The 19,843-nt window shown below is 53.5% G+C and overlaps 1 protein-coding gene across 5 annotated transcripts in view; it reads left to right on the forward strand.

The window, feature by feature from the left end:
- Kcnn3 (potassium calcium-activated channel subfamily N member 3) overlaps nucleotides 1-19,843 on the forward strand; it is a 161,261-nt gene that overhangs the window by 130,100 nt on the left and 11,318 nt on the right. For all 5 annotated transcript variants that reach the window (XM_078027468.1, XM_078027469.1, XM_005331309.4 and 2 more), the window contains 2 exons: nucleotides 9,554-9,695; nucleotides 16,320-16,430. In XM_078027468.1, coding sequence (XP_077883594.1) covers nucleotides 9,554-9,695; nucleotides 16,320-16,430 — 253 coding nt within the window. The remainder of the gene's footprint in view (nucleotides 1-9,553; nucleotides 9,696-16,319; nucleotides 16,431-19,843) is intronic.

A 19,843-nucleotide genomic window follows, 5' to 3' on the forward strand; every position in this document is an offset into this window, starting at 1 on the left:
GGCGGCCACTGCTGAGATCCGGGCGAGAGGACAGGGGCGGAGCGGGCCAGGGGACGAGGGGGTGTGACTCTGGAGGTGGTTGGAAGGTGGAGCAGGCAGGCTCTGCTGGAGATGGGTCAGGGGCTCGGGAACGGAAGATTCCAAGGGAAACTCTTCCCCCATGAACGTGTCCTTGTCACCAGGACAGAGCCTCGGGTGGGAGGCGCTCTGAGAGGCAGTCACACGCCTCCGTCAGTGTCACGCATCGAAGGCTGACAGGCCCCTCCACTTTTGCTCCTCCTGGCCACAGCCTCCTGAGACGGGCAGAGCGGACACCAGGACACCTGCTTCCCTGCAGGGAGGACGGTGACAGGGCTTGTTCAAGGTCACGGAGCCATTAGGGTGTGAAAGGCAGTCTGCGGACTCCAGACCCTGTGTCCGCTCAGCTCTGCCGAGACGAGACATGTCCACTCAGGATGGTCATCGCACACCGCCAACGTTTCTTTTCTTTTTCTTTCTTTTTTTCTTTTTTTTTTTTTCGAACCGGGGATAGAACCCAGGGCCGCTCAACCACGGAGCCACATCCCCAGCCCCGTTCTGTGTTTTATTTTGAGACAGGGCCTCGCTGTGTTGCTTCGGGCCTCCCTAAGTTGGCCTCCCGAGTTGCGGGGATCACGGGTGTGGGCCACGCGTCTCTTTAGACCCGCTCTGTGGCCGACGCCGTTTTAATTGTTTGAGGGGCACCCGTTCATGTCGCCCTCACGGGCTCAGAGTCGGGTCATTCAAGGATCATCCTGTTTACAGGTGGGGAAACCGAGGACAAGGTCGTGCGGATACCGAGGGGCCAAACTGGACTCACACGTAGGGGGTCTGACCGGGAGCCTGGGCGTCCAGCCTTGGCCCCCGGTGGCCTGCGGTCTTAGTGCCAGGGCGGCAGGAGCCGAGACCCGGTGTGTGGGGGTGAGAGGCAGAGCCCACCTTGGTTGGGCAGGTGGTGACGGCGATTCAGCTGGGTCTTGAAGGGTCAGTTAGAAGGACCGGGGAGGACATGGCAGGATGACAGGAGCCAGAGAGGTCTACGCAGACAGCAAGCCGGCAGCACCACAACCCCGAAGAGGAGGTCCGAGTGAAGGTGTGGCCAGAGTGGGAGAAAGCCAGACAGCAAGCTCTCGAGATGCCCAGACGGACAGTGTGCCAAGGAGGGAAGCACGGCAGGGCCAGAGGCCCCCAGAGATCAAGCCAGGTTCACGTCACTTTCTCTGCTGAAGGATCTGGCAAGCACGGGGCCCCGGCTCCGTGGGCAGGGGCCTGTCTGGCCAAACCCAAGATCCACTGCAAGTCGAGAACCCAGCGGCCCGTTGGGTGGAGTCCTGCCGACAGCCTGGCTTGACCCCTGCCCCTTCCAACCAACCAACTAGAGCCAAGACAAATGGCCAAGCCATCAGAGGGCTCGGATCTCCTGGGTCTTTTACAAAAAAAATTCACTTTCAGAAGTGTCGAGGCTTCTTTGGGAAAGGAAGAAGAAAAGGCAGTCCAGTCCGCTGGCTTCCCTGGGGCGTATCTTCTGTCACCCTGCTGCTGTAACAGGTCACAGCGAGTGTCAAGAAGCTGAGTTCTCATTAATAGTGAAGACTGACTCCAAGCCCAAGGAATCTGGCAGCCACTTTGACAAAAGCCAACTGTTGGGAGAACAGCTGAGGTCACTTTCGTTCGCCTGCCTCACTGAGTTAGGGCAGCTGGCCTCGCCCTCCCAGGGGACAGGGACAGGCCACGTTCATTCCACAGGCATCGACTCAGCATCTGGTACGCGTTAGGCCCCAAGAAGGTACCCAGAAAAGGGTCAGGAGGACTCGTCCGTCACTTTAGGGTTAGACGAGTGGTCCAACAGGATAGAATGGAGAACCCAGGAGTGGCACCCCTTCCACGTGTTATCTATAGCCATGGACGGTCCATTAAGTTGACCTGGGGTCACTGGGTATCCATATTAAAAAAAAAAATTCATACCATACACAAAATCAATTCCAGGTGAATTAAAGACTTCAGTGAGAAAGTCAACCTTTTAAAACATTTAAAAGAAAGTTTCATACCCTCAGGTGAAGAAGGACTTCTTTAAAAATCATGAAAGGCAGTAATTATAGATGAAAAGAATGATAAATTCAACCACAGTGAAATTTTAAACTTGTATTCCTTGAAAATCCTATAAAGAAAATAAAAAGACAGTGCCAACCAGAATAAGATATTTGTAACATAGAACCCAACAAAGTTCTTGTTATTTAGAATATATACATATATAACATTTAAGAATACATCGAAATAAGGCCAAAACAAACCAATAGAAAAATGGCGAGAGTCATGAATGGCTTTCTGAAGCAAAGATGCATAACAAACACATGAAAGCACAGTCGGACTTTTACAGTGAAAATGCAGAGTGAAAACATGGAGAGATGTCAACTTATCCACTAGGTAAGCAAAAAGTTAAAATCAGATGATGGCAAAGGTTCATAAGGACGTGGAGAAAGAGGGACCCTGATCCACTGCTGAGGATGGTAATTGGTACCGACATCTTGCAAACAGTGTGACTTTTCCAAGTGAAGTTAAATGTGCACATGCCCTACGAGTCGCAAATCTACTTGTAGGTGTTTGTTTGTCTTAGAGAAACTCATCCCATGCATGAACTATGATTAGGCATGTTTGCAGCAGTACTGCCCATTACAGGAAAAAACTAGAGAGCAATCAAATATTCCTCAATAGAAGAATGAATGAATAAGTCCTGAGATATTCATGTGATAAAATATAGTCCAGGCATGAAAATACACCATAGTCACATATGTCAACATGTATGTTGAGTGAAAAAAAAAAATCCTACAAGAGTCCGCTGTAATGGTTATCTATCGCTGCAGAATGAATCACCCCAAAGCTTAGCAGGTTAAAGCATCACACGTTTCCCATCTTGTGACTGTTATGGGTCAGGAGTTTGGTTGAATAGCTCAAGGTCTCTTGTGAGATTGCAGTCACACTGCCGCCCAGGGCTGTGGTTGGTCTAATGTCAGGCTTGACCAAGGTCACTGTGGTCCCTGGCTATGTGGGCCTCTCCTCCAGCTGGCCCAGGGAGAGAATCCAAGAGAGAAACAAGAGATGACCCGAGGTGGAAGCCACAATCCTATTGTAACCTTCGGAAGCCACAGTCCATAACTTCTGCCATGTTCTATTTTTTTTTTTTTTTTTTGAAACAAATTACTAGGTCCAGCCCACATTGAAAAGGAAGGGATCCTAAAAGTATGAGAATGCCTCACAAAGGGAGGGGTATCTTGGAAAATTCAGAAGCTGCCTACCACATTCCTGTAGCGTGACTTCATTCTTGTGGAGTTTGGAAATAGAAAATGGAATCATGGATGATGTAGGCCATCAGAACCTGTGTGGCACATCAGGAAGAGAAGCACACGGCAGCCGTGAGACCCAGAGAGACCATCACATCGGGGGAGGTGGGGGACGGGGCTGGGGGGAACCTGCCGGCAGATGCCACAGGTTGGGGGCCGGGAGCTGAGCCTGTGGGTGCTGCCTTTGGTTTTCTGCTCTGTGACTCGGCGAGACGTCCCGTGGCTGGCGGTGTGTCTCGTATCCTCGAGGCTGTACCTGAGTAGACTTCGCAGTTAGTCACTTTGTACTATTTACTGTCTTCCCTTTTATCCTTCTCCAGGGACATCTGGTTTACCTCCTTTTGCTAATTGATCTCAGTGGTTCCCTCCACGTCTGTAAATGCCAGGCTTGTGCTGCCGCCTCTGAGGCACTGGTTTGGGGCGTCACCAGGCGCTTCCCTGGTGGAAGGTGGCGTCAGCCCCCCTCCTCCCCTCCCCCGCTCCCCCTCCTCCTTTCATAATTACATCCTAATTTTGGTTAAATCAGTAATCAGTGTTTACATCACTCAGTCAACACTAATCGACTCTATTCATCGTTGAGCCTTGTAGTAAAATATGACAACTTTTCCTTTTCTGCACAACTTTTCGTGTTTTCTGGAGTCGTTAATTATCATGTTGGCTCATCTGCTTGGTTTTCTATGTATTTATCACTAATTTGAATCCACGCTCTGGCAGTTATTTAAACCTCTTCTCAGGAAGTTCGGGGAGATGGGGCTGTTCATTTGGTCTCCTGGGAACCAGAGCCTTCCCGCCGGCTCGGTCTCTGGCCGCCCTTCACACCTGGAGCCTGGCTGTCCCCCTCGGACCTTCCACCCCAGCACCCTGAGGCTCCTCTGCCACTGGACGTCCTCCCATGTCCTCTTCCCCCTTGCTTCACTCCTTGGACTGTTCACACAGGACTGGAGCCGCCGTACTCTGCTGGGGCTTCCTGAGGAAGGATGTCGGGGAGGCAAGCCTTCCAGAACATTCTACACCAGAAAATGTCCTCATTCTACCCTCCCACTTAACTCATGCTTTCGATGGCCCAGAATTCTGGTCTTCCTGGATTGGAATTCTGATTTGGAAAAAAAAAATTTTTCTGAATTTTGAAGGCTTTATTCCATGGCCCTCCAGTTTCCAGGGTGGTAATGAAGAAGTCCAGAGTCATTCTAATCTCTCATTCCACGTATCAGACCTGTCTCCCTTCCCCCTCCCCCCTTGCCCTCCCCCTCCCCCTCCCCTCCCCTCCCCTCCCCCTTGCCCTCCCCCTCCCCCTCCCCTCCCCTCCCCTCCCCCTCCCCCTCCCCTCCCCTCCCCCTTCCCCTCCCCCTTCCCCTCCCCTCCCCCACTCTGGAAGTCTGACAGGATCTTTTGGCCTTTGATTTAGCAACTCAGTGCTCATTCTGGGGAATTTGGGGAAATGATTTCTTTAATTATTATTTCTCTCCTTCTCTTTCTCCCCCACCTCCTTCCTTTTTCCTTTAAACCCTTCTTTCTGGAACTACTGTCACTTGAGTGGGTAGACGGAGGCTGTGATTTTCTCACACCTGCTTCTCATTTTCTTTCTCCCTGCACCTTTTCTCTGCCTTTGGGGAGACTCGTTCCATTTACCTTCCCGTCCTGCTAAGGAGGCTGTTCTTTGTAGAGCACTCCATTCTTGTCTCATGGGTCTGGTGCCTTATTTTATCTCTCTTGTGTTAATTATAGAACTTTTTTCCCCTTAAGAGTTCCTTTCTGTGAGTGATCTGCATCCTATCTAGAGCCCTTTCTCTCTGTGTGTGTTAATTGACTGCTTTGGTCTGTGTCTTTAACGTTAGAGATTTCCTCGGATGTCTGGGAATTCCTGGTTGCTTGCTTATTTTTTCAAGGAGGGGACACCCAGCCCCACTGATCCCTCAAATCTACAAGGGATTTGAGGTCACAGAAGTAGACGTGTTTGTTTAATCCACCATCTCTGCTCAACCACACAGTCTCTGGTGTCTGTTTTATTTTGTAATGTTAGAAAGTGGGAAAAAAAAAAATGGTCCATGCCCCGAAAGATAAATGAATAACTACAGCCATTACTCTTGAGCTCAAAGAAAAACTACATCTTTTCCTCCTCAGCCCTTTAAAGAAGTGGAACTATTCCCCCTCCTCCTCCCCCCAAAAAAATTCTCTACTGCAAAAAATAGCACGAGGTTAGTACGTGAATTTGTGACATGTGTAAACCACTCTAAAATTGTGAATAGGTTTAGAAACATTTTCTCCCTCCTCTCTACTCCCACAGTCCTGAATCACCAGCCGGCTTTCTCTCGCATCCCTTCCTGCTTGGTGAGCTGCCCGCACGTCTTATCTCCACAATGACGCTCCAAGCCAGGGGCCAGCAGGGGGCATGTCCACTTCACCTCACCTCTGCTCAGCCCCCACCAGAGGAGAGATCACTGGAGTTTGACAGTGAATGGACGGGTGACCGGCTCAAGAGCTGTTTCTCCTCTCCCCAGCACACCCGGTTAGCACTAAGGGGATTTTATATGGTGAAGAAAAAAGAAGCCCCTAAGAACCTAAAGGAAATTTACAAAAAAATAAAAAAGCACCAAATCATAGGTCCATTTTAAAGAGAGAGATATTATCTGTTGCTTTACATTTAATCCCACTTGGATATCTAATCTCTGCCTCTGACTCCACTCCTGTGGGACTAGGATGATCCTCATCCCAAAGGCACCTAAGCAGACAGGGGACACTAATTTAAGCTGCAAGATTTACAAAGAAGGGGCTGGGAGATCCATGCAGGCAGGCGGCCAGTCGATGCACAGGAGACAGGCCCGGAATCCACCCTGCTCCTCTGACTGCGTCAGGTCCTCTTGTGCTTCCCCGTGGGCACCTACAAGGAGTCCCCCATGTGACCTCTTTAGTCTGACACCGCCAGAAGAATCATTCTCAGATACCAAATGGCCCGTGCCCCTTCTTCATCAATAACCTTGTGACATTTCTTTTGTCCCTGAATCAAATCCCTCTGCCGTCTACACTTCAGGACATCTCCATGGAGGCTTTGCCATTCCCCGATGGGGGTCCTCTCCCACTGCACTTGTTAATCCAGACCCCTGCCTTTTCCTGGGGACTGTTTCTCAGACTGACCACTGCCCCTCCTCGCCGTGAGCCCCTCCTCTGGGCCAAGCTCCGTGCTACTGTTGCTCATGGGTTATTTTACTTCATCTTCCCATCAGCAGATAAGGAAAGTGAGTCACAGGGACATGAAGGCGCTGCCCCACAGCCACTGAGCTCCAACTGCAATGCACGCCAACCACGCCCAAGACTGTGGACGCTCCTCCCTACTAACCCACCTGGGCCTCCGCCTCCTCAGACCTGACCCCAGGCTTGTTCTTCCAGAAAATATTCTTCTGATGAACAGAGGGCCCTGGCTGTGGTTCTTAGAGGCTGCTGGCTTGTAGCATGGGCTGCCGCCAAGTCTTCTCCCCCCGTGTCCTGGCTCCCCACCCCACGCCACCGCCACCACCCGAGTCTTACTGCATTACAGATTCTAAAGCCTGATTTCCCAGCGCAGCCTGAAAGCCAGGCCTGCCACCCCTCCTCCCAGCATGCGGGATTAGGGGGCTGCATGGCAGGGTAGGCCATCAGGGCGGGGCAGGCAGCTGACTGTCAGAACCGGGATGGGGCTGACCCACAGGGGCAGGCGCAATCCTGGGGGTCAGGGTTGGGCACCCCGAGCCCGTGCTTCTCAAGGATAGGTAGAGGAGAGGCGTGGGCCAGCCTGGGAAATGAGACCCACTGAAGGACCAGTCAGGGGTCCTAAGGCAGCAGCAGCGAATCTGGGGAGCAAATGAGGCCAAGAGAAGGAGGCGGTGAGGCCATCTGCCCAGCGGTGCTTTGGGGAGGGGACGGCTGGTCCTCAGCTCTCTTCAGCTAATGCCACCCCCTCATTGCTGTTTGAGGACTCAGTTGGGGCTGGAGCTCATTGGTGATGAAGGGCCGGGCCCAGGTGGTGGGGGGCTGCCGTCTCCCTCCTGAGCTTTGCACACCTCTTCCATTTGGCTACCCTGCCTCCTCGTTCCAGCTTCTCAAACGTCCTGCTGGCCACCTGCAGGCTCTCCTTCCTGGCAAGCCATGTCATCTTGCCAATCCTCTGCCGAGGAACGGAGAGTCGCTTCCAAGGCCTCTAAGACCACATGCAAACCCTGCTCCTGGAATCCCAGGCCTTCCAATACCCGAGCACCAGTCTCGGAAGCCCTCTACTGCCTGTTCCTGGATCCCAGGTGTTTTCCTCTCACTAAAACTTCTTCCTCGGTCCCCAGGACACATGCCCACACCCTTGCCTCTCTGATGCTGAGCGGCAGAGTGAAAGGACCTGGGCTCTGTCTCCGTGACTTCCTGTGCGCCCTTGGGCAAGGCACTCAGCATCTCTGTGCTTCAAGTTGCTTACCTATAAAATAAAGCATGTGAGGATCAGAGGGGTTGTGTTCAAAGTGTCAAGCACACAGTAGGTGCTCAATAAATGGTATCCATTGTGTTGTGCTCTTGATGTTCCCCAGTGGAGGCCATCCTCCACCTCTTTTCTGACTGGTAGCGCCCCTGCCCCCTTCCGGGCCCATTTCCACATAAACTTGAACCTACAGCCGGCAGGAGAGGAGCCCTTGGTAACCACAGGGCCAGACCCTGTGGGGCTCAGCAAACACTGAGGACAGTAGCTCCTGCTGCCGCCGTCAGACCCGTCCCAAGTGCTTCATGGGCGTGAATTCCTTGGACCCGGGGTGACTTCATTCTGTGGATGAAGGTTCCTGAATAGCTTTCTGCTCTGTCCAGCAGGTGGGCCTGGTCTCCCTGGCCCTGTCTCAACTCCCCTATCCAGTGGCCTCCAAGTGGTGGACCGGGACACTTTACTGAGGAGTGGTAGCCCTACGGGATGCAGCCCACTGTGTGCCATCCAGGCTGACCCTGTCGGAGGGCATTGGGGACAAGGACCACCATGCTCTGCCGCCCTTTCTGTTGGGCCCAGGGCTTCGCCGGGTCTTCTCTCTGCCGGCGCACCCTTTCCCTGGCCTGCCTAGAGGTCAAGCTTTGTCCTGTGCAATGTGATAAGACGAGACCGCTGACCGGGGCACCTCTGCACAGTGGACATTTATTCCTCACGGTTCTAGAGGCTGGAGAGAACGAGATCAAGGCAGCAGAGGGTTCAGTTGTGTGGAGAGGGCGGCTTCTGCTTCCAAGATGGCACCTGGAGGCTGTGTCCCCAGGGGGACCAAGGCAGTGTCATCCCGAGGCAGAAGGCTCCAGCCAGGGAAGAGGACCACGGCACAAGACCTCTTTCCCACGGGCCTTAACCCCATTCGGGAGAGGAGGAGCCCTGACGGCCTCATGGTCTCTTAAAGACCCTCCCCCTCCCCCTGGCGTGGGGGAGATGATGGCGACACCTGAATTTTTGAAGGAGGACACGTGCAGGCCCCGGCGGGCACCTTCTCTGATTCACCCTCGGGTGTTGGGGTCAAGTTCGCTAACTCCTCCTCTTTGTCCCCAAGGTGCCTCCTGCACCCACTTACTGTGCCCTTCTATAAACGCCAACGCCCTCTCCCGGGCTGAGCGCCCCCCCCAGGGGGTGGGGGAGAACCAGGGGGGATGGGTGTCCAGGTGGGGGAACCAGCGGCCCAGTGGGCTCTTCCCCGAGACCCTGACAAGCTCCGCCAGGCAGCCTGTGCCTCTGTGGCCCCACGGCCCCCTCCAGACACACGGAGATGCCGGCCCTGGAACCCGCCGGCTTTCTTAGGGGACATCACTAACTGTGATTTTTCCGTGGTTTTTTTTTTGTGACAGTTTGCCTTTTCAGTGATTTCAGAGTGATCGCATTCACATCTCACTGTCGGCCTGGAGGGGAGAATTTAGATTTTATTTCTGCCTGATTTCACCCAAAGCCAGCCTGCCAACGCTCAGGAGATGCCGGCGACGTGGGACACATGACGACAGGACACTTTGCCTCTGGGTCCTGGCTTGTGCAGCTGGGGTGGGTGGGAGGGGACCAGAGGACGGGGCAGCTGCAGGCAGGACCCAGGGGGTCACAGCAGCAGCTCCGTGTCACCCTCACCGCTCTGTCCTCTTCAGCAAAAGACCTCGTTGCCTCCCCGTCTAGGCCCCCGCGGTCTCTGCTCGGGCCGTGGCCGTCCCCCCACTGACCCCTGTCTTCCCTTCGGCAGGTACCATGACCAGCAGGACGTGACTAGTAACTTTCTGGGTGCCATGTGGCTCATCTCCATCACATTCCTCTCCATTGGCTACGGGGACATGGTGCCGCACACTTACTGTGGGAAGGGCGTCTGCCTCCTCACCGGTATCATGGTGAGTACCCTCTGCCCGGGACCCCGCCCTCGCAGTGGGCCACAGAGCTGACCCCTTTACTAGAACACAGAGGGGCCTTCCCACCTGGGGTGTGCGGGGGCCGCCGCCGGCTGACAGGCGTGGCCCCTGCGCAGAGAAAGGCCGAGGTGCCCTCTGGACAGTGTCTCCGCTGTCCCCTTCCTTTGCTCAGGTAGGAATGAGGTCCTGGTTTCTGACCTCAGAACGGGCTGGGGGAAGCTGGTCACTGTTTGGACCCTCTCACTCGCCTCCAGTAAGCCTCAGAGCTCCCGTGAGCTGTCCTCCTTCCTGTCCCCCAGGTGCCATAGGCTTCGGCACCGTTGTGAATCGGTTTGAGCTGGAATTCACAGAAGCAGGGGTTGGGGAGAATGCACTGAACCAGCCCGAAGGGCCCTGTGTCCTACACGGTGTTGGCCACCAGCCTGGGCCCTGGTGTGGCCCTGGGGCCCTGGGCCAGCTCTTGACCTACAGAGGTGCTGGACTCTGAGTGCCAAGTCCTTTCTAGCCCTGGCACCTGGCAAGACACACCCCCTCCCCGGGTGCCCCAGGCGTGCTTCTCCTGGCCAATTTGCCTCCCCAACCCGTGCCCTGGGAGACACGTGGGTCAGGCCCATCACAGGGCCACGGCAGCATGGTGGGGGGGGGGGGAGTGAGAAGAGGGGTCTGGATTGGCACTGGGGTCCCTGGCTGTGGACCCTGGTCCAGGGGCTCACCTGCTGAACCCAGCCCTCCCAGGGCGAGGTGGGGATGGAGGGCCTGCCCTGTCCTCCTTGCTGAGGCCCAAACACAACGACTTGTGAGAAAGTGCTTGGTGAAAGAGGAGCAGCCACTCACTGGGTCCGTGTCGGTGTCATCCCCGGTGTCCCCTCCCTCGAGAGCTCTGCGTGTGCTTTGGGTGCAGACAGGCGGCCCCAGCCTTTGCCGTCCACCCTAGAGGTCCGTGGTGAGGCCGTCTCTTCAGAGAGCCCCCGGTCTCACTCGTACCCCTGCTGCTCCCAAGGGACAGAACAGTGGCTCTTCTGTGAGCCCCGTGACTCCTTTCTGCAGTAGGAAGGGAGAACCCGGCTCTTCCTGCAGGGTCCCCGTGGACTCCGCACCTGTACCAGGGCCTGTCCCTGCTCAGCCTGGTGGCCTCATGGGGCTGAGCGTGATGGACGGGGCAGCCGGGCACAGAGGAGGACAGAGGAGGCCCTGGCCAGGGGCGCAGCTTTCTCCTCTTTCCTGACTCTAATCCAGGGCAGGCCCTCATTAGCAGGCAGAAACCATCAATGACGGCGGCTTAGCCCCGGGGCCGGGTAAATCCTGGGTAAGTGGAAGGCTTTAGAACAAACACCTCCACGTCGGGCGCAGCGCCAAGGGCCACCAGGAAACCAGGGAAGCTGCTTCCTTCCAGAAAGGAATGAAATGCCACCTGAAGGCCAAAGCTCTCCTGAGCGCTGCTCCTGGGGCGTGGGCTTTGTGCCTCAGACCCGCTCTCTGGAAGGGCCGCGCAGAGCCAGGCTGCTCATGGGTGGACAGAGCTGCGGGGAGCCTCGGTTATTTTTAAATACCAGCCATTCTCGCTCTCGGCATGGAACTGACCCAGGCTGTGTCCCCGGCTCCTGCCTTCTGTTCTGACAAAGAGCCGAGGACGACTCGGGACCCTTTGGCCTAAGTCTGCCTCTCCTTGGCAAGTGGTCTACCGTGGACTGTTCGGCGGTCTTCCAGAACCTTCTATCTCTGCCTGGGTCCATTGCATTCCTTGGAAGGAAATGTCTGTTCCTTGGGGATTGAGGTGGGGTCAAAGTGGAAAGAACTAACAGGCGGAGGAACCCCCTCCTACCTCCCAAATTTAAAACACGGGCCTTTCGTCCTCTCTTTCTTGACAAAGCCCGCTGCGTGGATGTGCCCCGATGCAGACCCAGGGAGGCCTTCCCTGCTCATCCTCGGGGTTTTTCTGTTTCGTTTTGGTTTTGCAGGGGCCTTGAACCCAGGGGTGCCCTGCCCCTGAGCTCTGCCTCCAGCCCTTTCATTTTTTTATTTTGAGTCAGGGTTTCACGATGATGCTAAGGTCGGCCTCAACCTCCCCAGGAGCTGCCCCGTGAGCATGTGTCACTGTGCCCAGCTCCTTGTCAAATGTTTTTACCCGGATTAAAATCAGGGGCTCCCTGGTGGCTTTCTCCCATCCGACCTGACTTTCCCGCTGAGTCACTCCTCGGAGGGGTTGGCCTTGCCGAGGACCCCTTCCCCCAACAGGATGTGTACCTCCGGATTATTATCGCCAGGGCCTCGACTAGAGGTAGGGCTTCCTGTTTGGTTGCCATGGAGACCACAGAGGCCACGGCCTGCTCGGGAAGGAAACTGAAGGATTTGTGTGTGCAGGCTGTAAATGGTCTTAATCATTGTTTTCTCTTGGCAAACCCCGCCACGGTGTAATTATCAGCCATTAGGCAGGGTGTATAATTGTCTGGACAACTTGACGTGGCTGGCACAGACCTGATGCGCTCGAGACTGTTCACCCACAAAGGCGGCTACGTTGAGGTCCAGCGTCTTTCTGTACAGAATCTCCAGGACGAGGGACAGTGCCGGAGAGGGCAGTGGGTCAATGTTCAGTGCCAGTAGAGGGAAGGACAACCACCTTGGGTCTTTTGGTTCTGCAGGCCTCTTGGGAGACCGTAGGACCCCCAAATCTGCTTGGTAGCTACTTTGTTTCAGTAGAGCCATTTCCTAGAGCTGGGCGCGTCCTCCGTGGACCTTTCCTGATTAAGAACACACGCTCCCAGTGTGCCCTTGGGGATGCTGAGCTTCCCCCGAGGGCCTCAGGAGAGATGTCTCTGAGCTCCGCGGGAGAGCGTGATGAAGTGGAAGGCAGCACCCACTGAGTCACTTGGGGAAGAGAACCAAAAGGGCTCAGGGAGACATCTGCTTAATGTCAGCTTTGGATGCGCCTCTGCCGAAACACCTTGGTTTCAAGCCGGTGGATGTTATTTTAGTTGTTACGTGGAATCTGTTGCAGCAACAGAATCCAACTGTAAATCCTCCCGGCTTCCCTCCTCCGTTTGTCACTTTCATTTATGTTCTATTTTATTTTGTGCTTCTTTTCGTTGAGAACGCTGCATACTTCTCCCTTGGGATGCTTGTTTTTTCCAGCTTTTTAAGATTTTCCAGCTGGGAATGCCTCTTGGGAACAAGAAACAGGAGGACCGGCAGGGAGGAGTCAGGCTCCAGATCTGGGTCCGAATCCATCAATGACCTAGGCACGTCATCCCTGCCAGACACCCTCTGTCCCCTCTCTCTCTCTCTGTGTCCCCTGCTCACCCATGCACTGTGGAAAGTTCTATCTGGGTAGTGGGCCCTCCCCACCCCCACCGTGGGAATTGCAGTCGGGCCCAACAGACTCAGGGAATCCAGTTGATGTCACCTGTGATCCAAGACTTGGCACATCTGAAGGCAGACGACTGGGTCATGGATTTGTCCCCCAATCGGACCCCCCGTGGAAGTCGGGCCAGCCACTTCTCACCTCCTGCCCCACCCCGTCCTCTCTGCACATGCCCACTCTGTTCATTCTGTGCACAGTAGGGCAGCAGGAGGTCTCACGTGCTACCACTCACCAGGCCCTGGGCTGTTCATCTCGTAAAGCCAAGCTGCCTCGCAGCCATGTCTCATTCCCAGGAGGCTGGCAGGGCCCTGTCAGGTGGATAAGCTCATGGATGTCAAAAGGTGGTAGGGGACCCTTAGACTGGGGGAGGAGTGGGTCCTGGGGCACTGTCTTTATTTCCTCTAAAAAGTCCGAACGGGCCCTTCAGTTCTGCTTCATGTCTTGGCTCCTTGCTCGGTCCTTTCTCACGCCCACCAGCCCTGCCTCCCTCCATCTTCCGACCTTTGCTGTTAGAAGGTGGCAGGACTCATTTCCAGTCTTAGTCTCCATCTCTCCTTGCACCCTCCTGCCTTCCCTCGGCTCCTTCCCTTCCTTTCTCCTCTCTTCTCATCCCTCTCTCGGTCTTCCGTCCCTCCACCGTCACCCAGAGAGGACCACTCACCTGGGTCCCGTGGCTCTGCCCATCACTCTCTCCCTGGAGACGGCTGGCCGCCGACTCCGTCTTTACAAGGTTGACTCTCGGTGGGAACGATCACGTTGGCCACCATGATCGGTGACCTCCTTCACTGCATCCAAATGCTGGTTCAGCTAAAAGGAGAATAAAATCACCAGCGTCCATGGCTATTGATTCTGGTTGAGATTAGGGGTCAAGAAGGCAGTACCCTACAGAGAAATGTCCTCAAGGAAGTCTTGGCATCTTTTAAGTTGAGATAAATCGGCCTCTAGGCAGAAACTCGCCTTTCTCGTTGGGGACAGATGATTCTTTAGGTAAGACACGTTGGCTTCTTAGGAGCCCCTGGTATTCAACCACATAGTCTGAATACAAGGGGACCCCAGAGTGCTCCCCAGAGACCCTGGGAATTAGAGATGGTGGATGCTTGTTTGGTGGCCTTCCCGAGGTGGCAGGGTGAGTAGGGATACTCTTCTTTGGGTCTTGTACCCAAGCTTTCAGGGATGATTGAAGTGAGATTTAGTGTGGACTCGGGGAGATGAAGGAGAACAGAGCCTGGGGAGAACCCTCTCGGGCGGATGTTCCATTTTTAACACGATCATATATCCCTCCTTTGGGGCTTTTGGCCCCAAGTGCTTTTGGAACTCCACATAAAGGCAAGACACGATACTGGGTCTGGTTGAGGGGGGCGGGAACACACATCCTCCCCGTGGGACATCTTCTTTTAAGCTATTTTTTGCTTTTGGAGGCCTGGCTAAACTGATGACAGCCACAGACCAGGCTGCCCAACTGTCCCTAGCCTCTGAAAATTGGGCACAGTCTCCTGCGAGTCACAGATGCCAAGAAAACTCAGCCGTCCCTGAACAAAGGAGGAAAACGAGGTCAGGAAAGGAAAGTTCACACAGACTCGGTGCTTTTCACTTTGCTGTGCTCCAAAGTGGGCTACCCAGGGCACCAAGAAACACTCGATTGTCTTAATGGAAACCATTGCAGGAGAGCAGAAGTCACCAACTCCAGCCACGCTGACCCCCCACAGGAGCCAGCCTCTGTCAGCCATATGAATGGAGGGAAAGAGAGAGCCAGGAGACAGCAGGAGCTGACCTGCCCACGGGCAGCCCTCCCAACTCTGTGCAGTGCCTTTGAACAACCTTCGTGTTAGCCAGGCCTTATGGTGCACACCAGCAATCCCAGTGATTCAGGAGGCTGAGGCAAGAAGATCCCGAGTTCAAGGCTAGCCTGGGCAATTTAGTGAGACCCTGTCTCAAAAAAGAAGGTCAACTACAACAACCAACAAAAACTCCCCAAACCAGGTAGTTCCGTGATCGAGCACCCCTGGGTTCAACCCCTAATACCCCCACCCACCACCAAAAAAATTCTTGTTCATGTCTCATACATTTCATTAGATAAGACCTGATGAACTAAAATGTCACTGATGGATTTCTTTAATCCAGGGACCTCAATCTGCTAAACTGGGCTCGGTGTTTTACTGTGGAAACTGGGATTACTCTTTGGCATCTCGGGGATCACATTCTGGCTTTGACAAACTCATCATCTCTTTACATAAGTGATCAGGGCAATGCCAATGTGCAGGAGAAGGCGGTGTCTCTGAGGACAGTGCTGTCTGGCCAAGGTCAGGGCGGACGTCCACTGCCAGCCAGAGGACGGGTTGACCATCTTCTCCCCCACCCCCAGTGCCTGCAGGCCAACGCAGAAGCACAGGGAAGAGCATTTAAAATCCCATCCGGAGCCCGCTGGAATGTGCCGTTTCTTTTTCCTGTTCATTTTTTCCCCGGTCAAGTGAACACCCGGAGGATCGGGAGTGGGGAAGCGAGCCCTGCCATTCTGTGGCTCAGCAAAGCCCCGCTCCTCCGCCCGTGCTCCTCCCTGCTCTCGTCCAACCTGAGCAGACGAGGACCCTTATCCTGGAAACTCCTAAGGGTCTCCTGCAGGGCCACTTGCACCCTGGTTGTAGGCAGACGTGTGGTCATTTTTAAAACCTCGGCGTGATGGTCACTTCATGAGCCTCCGGGTGAGAGCAAGAAAGAACCCGTGCCTGGTGCTGAGTCACTGCCTCCAGGTAGAGAGACTCAGCTGCAGAGCAGACGTGATCATTCAGTGCCCACCCGCGTTCCCTCGAGGAGACAGTCTGGGGAAGCTGTATGGCCTCTTCATTTGATTGTCTTCAGGAAAACCTTCAGCCACGGTGCTGTGCCATAGGGTCTTCTCTCCTTCTGGGCCCACTGGGCACGCAGGAGGGCAAGAGCGCCCGTGTGTGCTGAACCCTCTGTCTCCTGCTGCACTGCAAAACTAGCCAGAGACCTCTTGGTCATCCATTGGCCTAATTCCCCCAAAGCCTCAGCCCCATACAGCATCAAGGACTGACTAGTTCTCTAAAACTGCTTCTCCCAAGGGCGGACAAACAAGGGGGCACTGCAGACTCCTTCTTGGTGGGGACATGAAGGCGCCGCAGGTCTGGGCGTCACGGTGGCTCGGTCTCGTTGAGCCAGAGAGCTCGAGTGGGCAGGGTCTTGCACCTTGCCTTTGAATGACCCCTGGTCCCCTTGATGTCCTCCCACAGGGTGCGGGCTGCACTGCTCTGGTGGTGGCCGTGGTGGCCCGGAAGCTGGAACTCACCAAAGCGGAGAAGCACGTTCACAACTTCATGATGGACACTCAGCTCACCAAACGGGTAAGACGTCACCCCTCCATGTCCCCACGGGGATCTCCATCACCAAAGTGGAAGCCAGTTCCAAAGAGGATGGTCACGTGGTACGGATGAGGGCCACACTTTGGAGTGTTCTCGTTACATCCCTGTGCATGGCTCAGGCAACCAAATAATCTTCCTGATAATTAGATCAATAGCCTACAATGATGTCCCCGCCCCCTGGCCTAATGGTGCCAAATAAATCACCCAGCATGAAGTTTCTGTTTATGCTCAAATATTTTCATGATTCTCATTAGGAAGGGAAGTAGAGAATCTTGAAACTCTATTGAAATCATATCTACATTGAATCCTTTTTGTTGTTGTTGTTGTTGTTGTTGTTTAAAGAATCACTTAGAACGGTCGTTCCAGCACAGCCCATATTCCTGAATATCGTTCATCAAAACGTCACGATCCAATTTTCCCCTTTTGGGTTTTCCAGATAATGTTTCTCACTTGTACCCTATGAAAGTGGTTAAGGAGGATGAAAAACGGAAAATATGCAGAAACGGGGAGCTCATTTAGCTGCTAAAAATCTGACACCCCACTGAATTGTGAGAGAAGGGAAGGCTCATTTAGAAGAGGCAGAAATGAGCCTTGCAGGGTAACAGCAGGCCGAATGAGCCAGCAGGAGCTGTTTATTTAATGACAGCTTTTATGGAAGATTCTTTAGAACTGCAGCCTGAACCAAGGTCAGGAGGATGATTTCCTGCAAGATGCTCCCCTTCCCGAGACCAGAGAGAACCAAAATCCGGCGCTGGGGTCTCGGCTGCCCTAGTAACTCTGTCTCGGTTAGGACTCCCGTAGGGCAAGGGACCCATGAGCAAGCCCATACATCAACTGGAGGTTTTGAAAGCTGGAGAAAATATTCAGTGATTAATGTTGCAAAGCAGTAAAAAAATGTGTTAGAAATAGAGACAAAGGCAGGAAGGGAGAACAAAAAGAGAGCAAGAGAGTGACAGAGCAGCAGTGGGCTCTCAGAAGGCAGGGGGTGCCGTTGCCAAGGTCTCTCCAGTTTCTCGGCAGAATTATTTATGGCGTTCGATTGTTTGGTCTTTGATTACATTTATTGGATCCTCTGAAAAGCCACCGCAGATGTTAAAAGGAAACAGGGACAAGCAAATATCCCCAAACTGTTGACATACAAATGGTCGTCACGAGGTACATCACAGCCCTGAGCGACCAGATGTACAAAAGAAAACCTTTTTTGATGCATTAAGATAGTGGCCATTGATGCTGTCACCATTGCAAGGCATGCTGGGTTTCACGTGGAGCCCCACCACCAAGTCCCTCTCCCTCAGCCCCGCTGGGATGCACTGTCAGAGGCGTGCTTGGGACTGAGGAAATTTCTAACGTTATTGGAACAACTAAAGGCGAAGACACTTGCTTCTATTAGCCTGACACTTCTCTGTATTGAAACCACAAACAGGAGTGAGGGGAGAGAGCTTTTTTGCCTCCACGACCTTCTCAGGAGTTATTTACCAAGGAGCATCAACAGTCTCTCTGTATATTCTAGTTTGCTTTTTGAAACCGAGAATATACTTTGTATTTCATGTTATTACTTTGTCCTCTCCATTTTTTACCCAGTAAATCAGACACTAGAGGAAAATAAAGCCAAGGAAAACCAGCTCTCTCATATGCCAGGAAAATAAACAAATTTTTTTTTTCTGCAATATAATTGTGGAAGGAGATGGAGTTGTGCTGGCTAATTTCAATCTTTCAGAAATAATTCTCTAAAACCCTCTTCAAGTCCACTTGCTTCTTGAAAAGTAGGACTGAAAATCAAATCCTCAAATATTTATTGCTCAGCCATGAGTGCAAGGTACCTTCTTAATCGAATAACATTTCACTTTTCTGAGAACACTTGAATCTGTTGAAATGTCCCTTTAATGGCTAATATCTTTTCCCAGAGAAATAAACAACACAAAAGGGAGGAGTCCTGCAGAGAATTTCAAAGCTGGCAGGACTGGGACTTCCAAAGGTTCTCTCACGTAACCTTCATTGAAACGGGGGTTTGAGGTCCCTGGCCTACTCGCGTTTGAGCTCACTTCACGCTGCCAACTAGACAAGCCCCTGGGGATGCCGGCCTATCCCCCGTCCTCTCCAAATGGCCTTTGCACTCAGCTGGAGTGGTCCGAGGGTCAAAGAGTTGCTAGGTCCAGCCCCTGGGTAAGATCTCAGTGAGTTCTTGGGGAAAGATCCGAGGTGGGAGGAGCCGAGAGTGACATACTGCAAACCTCTTAGGAGTGGACAATTAGTAGATTTAACAGATAAAAGCAAAATCCCTTAAAAGTGCATGTGACCTTAATTCTCCAAACATCTAAGCAAAAAGAAGAAGGGATTATCGATGAGTCATAACGATGCTCTAATTTCTCTTCTGTTAGTTCATCCTCACGTCTGCCATTAGAGTGGCGCCGTTTTCACTGGTTTGCTGATGGGGACGCGAGGAGGTCTTGGGGCACAGGGTTTTCCTGCACCCATGGCCTTTCTCTTCCTTCCCTGGTATAACTCATCGAGCCTGGTGGCAACGTCATTTCTGTATTGAATGCCATCAGCTCTTCCCACACTGACTGAGCAGCGTCACCGCCAGCTATTCTATAATTACCACGAACGCTAACCTCTGGGTTCCAGGTGATATATAAGCAGATGACACCCAGAGAGACTGTGGAGGTCCTGGAGCCCCATCTGTCTGTTCTCCCGCTCTGGCTCCTCCATGCCGCCATCTTGGTTTTGTGTAATTAACACACATCACAGAGGTCACTTCCTGGAGGGCTCTCTTGGTGTCTCCGGGTACACCAGGATGGGTAAGAGGGAGTCCTTGCCCTTGTACTTAACTTCTGGTGACTGACTGCCCTCAGAGAACACGGCAGGGTGGGCTGCCACGGACACTCTTGGCTCTACAGGCGTCATGGAAGGGAGATCCCTGTGTATCTGCTGCTACTCTCCACTCAGACCCATGGGTGGACCTGCCCCACGGTGTGCAGGACTGGTTCAGGGTCCCTGTCCTTATCCTTGCTGAAGGGTTCCTTGTCCCAGAGACCTGATCCACATACACCTCCACAAAATCAGTGAGTGAAACCAAACTTAGGACTTCCCTAAGCCCAGTTCTCCCACCGACTTCCCTGCTCAGCTAATGACAGAGCGATCCCTCCAGGGTCCAGGCCTGAAGACCCTGAGCCAGCTCTGACTTCTCTGGGCCCCGAGCCCCAGCAGAGGACTGAACAGTTTCCAAGTCTGATTCGACCTGGCCCTAGCTGCTCCTGCACAGTGGCTCACTACCTTCTCCCAATTGAGCCCCCTTTACCACAGCTCTCCTGCACTCTGCTTCCCTGTGGATCTCGGGCTGTGCTGGAGCTCTGGGCATACCACTACCCCCCAAACACATTTCACAGCCCCCTATA

Source organism: Ictidomys tridecemlineatus, chromosome 11, assembly GCF_052094955.1.
Source record: "Ictidomys tridecemlineatus isolate mIctTri1 chromosome 11, mIctTri1.hap1, whole genome shotgun sequence".
NCBI classification, from domain to species: Eukaryota; Metazoa; Chordata; class Mammalia; order Rodentia; family Sciuridae; genus Ictidomys; species Ictidomys tridecemlineatus.